This window comes from Phragmites australis, chromosome 2 (genome assembly GCF_958298935.1).
Source record: "Phragmites australis chromosome 2, lpPhrAust1.1, whole genome shotgun sequence".
Lineage (NCBI taxonomy): Eukaryota > Viridiplantae > Streptophyta > Magnoliopsida > Poales > Poaceae > Phragmites > Phragmites australis.
The window spans coordinates 35,736,909-35,743,916 of record NC_084922.1 but is presented as its reverse complement, the minus strand read 5'-3'; the positions used below and the strand labels follow the sequence as shown (position 1 = coordinate 35,743,916).

General features: G+C 48.8%; 1 protein-coding gene across 1 annotated transcript; it reads left to right on the top strand.

Annotated features, from left to right (window-relative positions):
- Positions 1–3,894: 3,894 nt before the first annotated feature.
- Positions 3,895–5,653, top strand: LOC133908562 (myb-related protein Hv33-like). Its single transcript, XM_062350640.1, has 3 exons — positions 3,895–4,416; positions 4,525–4,654; positions 4,737–5,653. The coding sequence occupies exons 1-3, from the start codon at positions 4,275–4,277 to the stop codon at positions 5,338–5,340; spliced, it is 876 nt and encodes a 291-aa protein (XP_062206624.1). The 5' UTR covers positions 3,895–4,274; the 3' UTR covers positions 5,341–5,653.
- Positions 5,654–7,008: the final 1,355 nt, after the last annotated feature.

Genomic DNA, 7,008 nt, shown 5'->3' with positions numbered 1-7,008 from the left:
CTAGAACGGCATCGAGCGGCTCGGGGACGGCGACACGGGTTGCCTGTGGTGGGAGCTCACCGGAAAGCTTGCCACCAGCGGTTCCCGGCCTTGCATTGGGCTGAGAAATGGCCCACTGCGATCCTTACGACATGACGGAGGTGGAGGTGGGGTGTGTTGTTGATAGTGATGGACAGAGATGGGTAAGGCACCGGCCGATGAGGCAAACTCGTGGATAGTGACTCGGAGTCGGGTTTTTGGATTCTAGGAGCATGTAGGGGGTGTGGGGAAGGTGTTTCCGAGCTCGGTTCGGCTGGAGAGCATTCACGGCAACCGACGACAGTGATGGAGACGGGCGGCCATGGTGGTACGGTGGTAGCTCGGGGAAGAGGGGGTAAGGCTAGGGAGAAGGGTCAGGAAGGTGGAGTGTGGTGCGGTGGAGCTTGTCGTGGAGTCAATTTGGTTAGTGGTAGCTCCTAGCGGTGGATTGACGACGGCGCCATAGGCGGAGGGGAAAAGCTCAGTGGAAGGGAGAGAGAGAGAGAGAGAGAGAGAGAGAGAGAGAGAGAGAGAGAGAGAGAGAGAGAGAGAGAGATGGAGTGGAGTGGTGCTTGCCTCGGTTAGCGCGGTGAGTGGTGGTGAGGAGTGGAGGAGCGGTCGGCAGGGTTTTATAGGTGAGTGGAGGAGCCAAAACGGCCGACAGTGGGGGTTCCACATTGGAGCTTGTGCGGTACGGCGTGTGTGATTGTCAACGGTGACCGAGGGCCGGCGGTGTAGAGGTTTGGACTTCGCACGGTGTGAGAAGGTTGAGCTTGACAGTCGAGGCCACAACGTCTTAAATTTGAGCGTGCTCGACTACTGGCGGTGTGCTTTAGTCATGGTCGTCGTGCGCTATGGCAGTGAGAGGGGAGCGGCGAACGGTGGTGTGAACGGTGACTTTGGCTTAGGTATGGGGCGGCGGAGTTAAGTGGGTGGTTGGCAGGTAGCGGCGGGGTCCAGGGGCTGGGCGAGCTCGGGCAGGCGGGAGCGTGAGCGTGGGAGAGAGGGGGGAAGAAGGAGAGAGGACAGGCCGCCTGGGTCAATCGGTGGATTGGGCCGCAGGGAGAAAGGAAAGGAAGAGAGAGCGGGCCGGGGAGAAGGAAAAGAGAAGGAGTGAAGAAATGATGGGTCGGGCCGTGAGGGTTTTGGATTGAATTGAGCCCAAAGAGGAAAAAAGGTTTAGCTTTTGATTTAGAATATATTTAAAATGGGTTCAAACTAATTCTTTTGAAACGATTTTGAAATTAGTTTTGAAATTGATTTCTTTTGCAAAGATTTTTTTGAAATTTGATTTTTGGCTAAAAATTGGGATGTTACAGTGCGTCATCGCCTCAGTCATCGGTGCCCTTGGTCTTCGTCACACTATTCAGGAGTTCTTTGCTGACTTCTTTGAGCATCGGCGTCACCATTTCAGGCCGCTGGTTCCGTCTCCCTCTACCCTCTTCTTCCTCTGGCCTCCTTGCACCTGTCACCATAGCGCCTTCTTGTGCCTGTGGCTTTAAGAGTGGCTCCCTCGACCACGACAACTCCGACTACGGTTACATCAACCACGACTACCTCATGCACAACATCCTCGACCATGGATACTCACCTCGCTCTCGACTACCTTGACTTCGGCACAAAGGGCTACCATCTGCATGAGCAACTCATCAGTTTCTTCAGTCACAGTATCTGCATCGCGTTGTTTCAACTATGGAGGGAGGCCATTCGTCTTCCTCTCCAGTCTCATCATTTGGCTATGACTATGAGGGGATGTTAGAGTATATAGTACTTATATGATACATAAGGATCCAGATATTATGGTAGGATTATACTAGTTTTCATCTTATCTCCAGCTTGCTTGATATCCAAGTCATATGTACTCTATATATTCTGTCATCGAGGCTCAATGCAATACATCGGTCACATTAAATTATCATCATACTCTAACACATTAATATGGCTTAGTTATTTTTTACGAGTATATTAGTTATTTTGTTTTCTTGCACGAGAAGAGAATAGTTATTTTGTTGTGCGAAAAAGTATTTAGGAGATTTTTAATCGAAAACTATTTTTTATGGGACCATCCATACCTCACTCAAGGTTTTAGGCCTTCCTAACACCTGGATTTTTCAACCATCAGATATTTGCTTCTTATGGCTGAAATTTTATTTGACTTCTTGGTAATAGATAAAATTCAGGTGTTCTTAAGGTCTCCAATGCTCGAATTTTTATTTACATCAACATTACTTGAAAATTACGCCAAAAAAGTGTCTGTAGCTCATGTGTAAAGTAGCTGTAACTCCAATATAAACTAATTGTAATTGATGTAGAGATAAAAATCCAGGTGTTACAAGGCATTAAAACACTTGATTTTTTCTTACCTTATATACCCATCATCTCTAAAGTACAAATCTTGGCACAAATTTGAGGCACCATAATTCAGATGTTGCAGCCATCTAAAACGCTCAGGTGAGATTTTGCAACTCCCTTTTATGACTTTTCTTTAATACATCAGCTATTTTCAAGCATTTTCCTAATATTATAATAAAACCAGCCAAACCTCACTAATAGAAACAATATTAACCTTGGTGGTCACGAAATTTTCGTGCTCACAACCTTGCGTCAACAAACATGTTATTAGCGACATAAAATTCATTCTCCTAAAAGATATGTAATGCTATTATTTTCGAAGGTTTTCAGCCGTCAGGAAAATACAGGTTTCTGGTGGTGGTTGTGTAGCGGATATTATTAAATCAAGGTTCAAAACGCCAAGTGAAAAGACCCGAGCTACTCAGACTTAAAGGATTAAGCCAATTCCAAATACCTGTAATTTCCGAAACTTCTTTCTTGAGTTTCTTGCTTGGACCAAAATTATTTTGTCACCTTCCTCTTTCCCTCTTCTGGGGGTTCTCGAGGACACAATTCTGACTGTTACTACTACAAATCCAATGATATCTTTTTCAGTCAAAATAATTTAAGAGTGTTATCGATCAAGTATCAGGAGGTTCGACCGCAACATTCTAGCACGTGACGAGAAGACGATGGAAGTTGGGTACGGTCAAATTGATCTATTGACATTTGTTTGGTACCGAAACTTATGGAGAAATGTGGGCCAAATATGTCTTTAAAAAGCTAATAAATCCATCGCCAGACACCACAGAGCGACACCTTTTGTCGCGGTTTTCTTGCAGCTAGCTACCGACGCTGTGCGCGCCCGTGGCGCGGTAGGGTTTTCCTGGCAGGGCCGACGCTGCAGCTGAAACCGTCGGCGGCCGCGCCGCAGTGTCAGCACCAGGATCTGGGAGACAGTGATCCAGTTAACCCCATCCGGGAAAAACAACGCCGTATTTACACGGCGGAATACGACCTCGACCGGCCGCGCCTTTTCCAACCCCTAGCTTAGCTGAAAGCTAGCTCATCACAGCTCGATCTATCGACCGATCACACAATTCACCGCGCGCGACTCGATGGAACGGTCGATCGATCACGATGGGACGCGGCAGTCGGCAACACAATTGGCATGGCCGCCCCGGCCGGTTGGTACGTTTAGCGACTAAGCCTAGCGTGATTAAGGGGGCCAGCTCCATCGGCACCCCTCGGCACGATGCTAGCGCGAGCAGCCTACAGGTTAGCGTACGTGCGTGCCCCCGGCTCAAGATATGTGGCTGCCGGATTAATCATGTGGTCTGGTGCATGACGAAATCAAACGGGTACAGGTGCTCCCGTGACCCTGTCCGTAGTCACAAGTCCCTAGGGGAGTTAATGACGTACCGAGTCACATAAACGTGTGTTGTCAACTTGTGATTGGAAAAATCTTCGTCGTATCTCCAACTAACCCAGCTTTTCCCTCTGTCTTCTCCGTCCCCTGTCGGTGTCGGCCAAGAGGCGCGACGCGAGCTCTCTCTCCCTCGCTCCCTCCCGCGCGCGAGCTCGCACCGCGCTATTTTTAATCCACCTCTTCTTCCACAAACCGGAGGTATCTTAAGCTCCAATCCACTGCAGCTCTCTCTCTCTCTCTCTCCTTGCTTCGAACCTACTTGATCGCTGCCTCGCCTCCCCGCCCTCCTCCTCTTCCCGTACGTGTGGCTGTGCAGTTCTTGGCACGCTTCGCCATATATACCCCGGCCGCTCTCGGCAGATAGAGATGCATAGGCAGCAACGAGCGAACCGTCACGCATACCGACGGACTAGGTAGCTGCCGCTGCGCCTATCGAGATCGTTGTTCGTTCGTTCTCGGCCGGCCGCGCGTGTCGGGCGGAGGCGAACCCGGGGGAATGGGACGGCACGCGGCCACCGGCGGCGGCGTCCTGCACAAGCTGCGCAAGGGGCTGTGGTCACCCGAGGAAGACGAGAAGCTTTACAATCACATCATCCGTTACGGCGTAGGGTGCTGGAGCTCCGTGCCCAAGCTCGCAGGCATGCACCTCTAGGCTCTAGCAGCTGGCTCCACATTACGCCATGCATCATGTCTTACGCAGACTACATGCTAACCGTCATTTGCCATTGATTGTTCACATGGTCCAGGGTTGCAGAGGTGCGGCAAGAGCTGCCGGCTGCGGTGGATCAACTACCTGCGCCCCGACTTGAAGCGGGGCAGCTTCTCGCAGCAGGAGGAGGACGCGATCGTCGGCCTGCATGAGATCCTGGGGAACAGGTACTGCAATGCGTTCGAGATTAATTTTCGTAATGCGGATGCTAATTAAGCGACACTGACGAAAGAAACAAATCTGGCGCAGGTGGTCGCAGATCGCGTCGCACTTGCCGGGCCGGACGGACAACGAGATCAAGAACTTCTGGAACAGCTGCCTCAAGAAGAAGCTGCGGCAGCGCGGCATCGACCCCAGCACCCACAAGCCCATCTCGGCCTCCGCTGCGGCATTGGAGCCGGCGTCGCAAAACCAGAAGCCGCCGGCCGCCGACGGCGGTTTCGCCTTGAAGCAACAGCACCAGGTGTTCGAACCATTCCCGCTGACCGACAGCTTCGGCGGCGGCTTCGACGCGTCTGGCGTGGCATTGTACGGGCACCTCGGCGGCGGCAAGGACGCGGCCGGGTTCGTGGACTACAGCAACGTGCTGGACGTGTCGGAGAACCTGGGCTACGGCGAGAGCTCCAGCAATAGCAGCAACTGGAACTGCGCGCCGGAGGTAAACAATACGCTCGACGGCGAGGCGCTGCATTGGGCCTCCGAGAGCAAGGTCTCGCCTTTCACTAGCTACGGCGACGAGGGGGAGGCGCTGGAGCACAAGTTCGTGCTGCCCTGCCACGGGCAGCAAGAACAGAGCATGCCGCATTTCGACTTCGACATCAGCCGCGGCGAATTCAACCTCGAGTTCTTTTGAGCCTTTTGTGAATTGTAGCAACTATCGTACATACTGTTCGATATTAAAAGGCATTTTACACAAGGGGACAAAGACGTACCAATTGGGAGCTTAGAGACTGTACTTTGTTAATTTTCTCTAGTCGTCGTTTCTCCTTAACACTTCCTTTGTTTTTTATGTTTTTCTATATGAGTAGAATAAAGGCATACATGCATGTATAGAAATGTAAACACAATGTAGTTGCTATTAAGGTTTTGTAAGAATAAGTTCCTTACTGTCTGTATTTCTCTGTGTATTGCTCCTCTGAAGAAGAAACAGAAATTCAAAATCAGAAGGTTCTCACTGATTGCTTAGGCAGGTCGCTGTCCTGTTTCAGCTTTATTTATTTATTTGTGCCTTACGAAAGCGACGAGAAAGATACATCACTGGAATCAAATCAGCAGCACCTGCCATGCTAGTCAATTTCAATTATTTGTTTACCAGTACTAATGCTTGCACAGCACAGCAATTTCTGCCGTTAGCTTCTAATCTAATTTTCTTCCAAATGCCACTTTGGCTAATTTAGCGGTGTTAGGAGAGAAACAGAGGACGAGTGGATCTAAAGAAAGGCGTGAACAACCTTTGCTTACTCTTTGAGATTCCTATCTACGAAACCTAAGAAATAAGTGGAGAAGTATTTTGATTTACATATGATGATGTATTGATAATAATTAATATGTTTTAAATTTGGTTAGCATGTGTTTACGGATGTTTATTCTTGTTTATGTCTAACTTGAGTTGGTGATATTTGGAATGACGAATTCTTCTCTGTAAGTAGAAAAATTACACATCGGATGTTCCGGTGTTCACTGGAAGTTTCGGTATGAGCAGTATATACTTGTCGGACTATTTCTTGCAGAGAGCAATTTTTCGGGTGAAATTGGAGATCAATACACCGGAAGGTCCAGTGAATGTGGTGGTTACACCGGAGAGTATCACCAGAGTATTTTCAGTGTTGAAGCAGAAATAAAAGCAAACACTGGATGGTCCAGTGATGGACTTTGAGAGCGTCATAGTATTTTCTGTAGAGAAGATTTTTGACGCCAAGTTTGATTATGTACGCCGGATAGTCCGGTACTCAGATTGTGAACATCGGAGGATGCACCAGACCTTTGTTGTAGAGATATTGCAGAAGGATGGTTAGGTAGATTGGCACACACCAGATTATTCAGTGATGGATATGAGATCACCGGAAGCTTTCACTGGACCTTTTCTTGCAGAGAGCAAAATTTTCGTGGAATAGATAATATTACACTCACCGGATGATCCGATGTTTAGAGCATAACACAGCGGAACATCTGGTGTTCACGTTTTTTTTAAGATGTACCCTGAGTTGAAGTTTTTGATTTTGTGCTAACCTGAAAATGTTTTAAAGTGTGGAGAAATGTGTTTACTTGTTTCATGGTGTGCAGGTGACGGATGCAACTTGATGGTCGATGGCAGGTGATCGAGGCTAAACGGGTGCTTGGTGTCAGACGATCAAGGAGGGTCAGACGGAGTCAAGGGTGATCCTAGCTATACACATGAATGTCAAGCAAAGTATGAAACAAATGATGAAGATAGCATGCTGACAAAGTCAAGCGAAGGAGATACCAATGCAAGTGATAAGGCGGCCTAAGGAATCGGAAGCAGGAAAAACTTACCGGCGGT

Coding starts and splice junctions, on each gene's coding strand:
- LOC133908562 (XM_062350640.1), top strand. CDS start 4,275: ATGGGACGGCACGCGGCCACCGGCGGCGGCGTCCTGCACAAGCTGCGC. Junction 4,417..4,524: donor CTCCGTGCCCAAGCTCGCAG/GCATGCACCTCT, acceptor CACATGGTCCAG/GGTTGCAGAGGTGCGGCAAG. Junction 4,655..4,736: donor CATGAGATCCTGGGGAACAG/GTACTGCAATGC, acceptor AATCTGGCGCAG/GTGGTCGCAGATCGCGTCGC.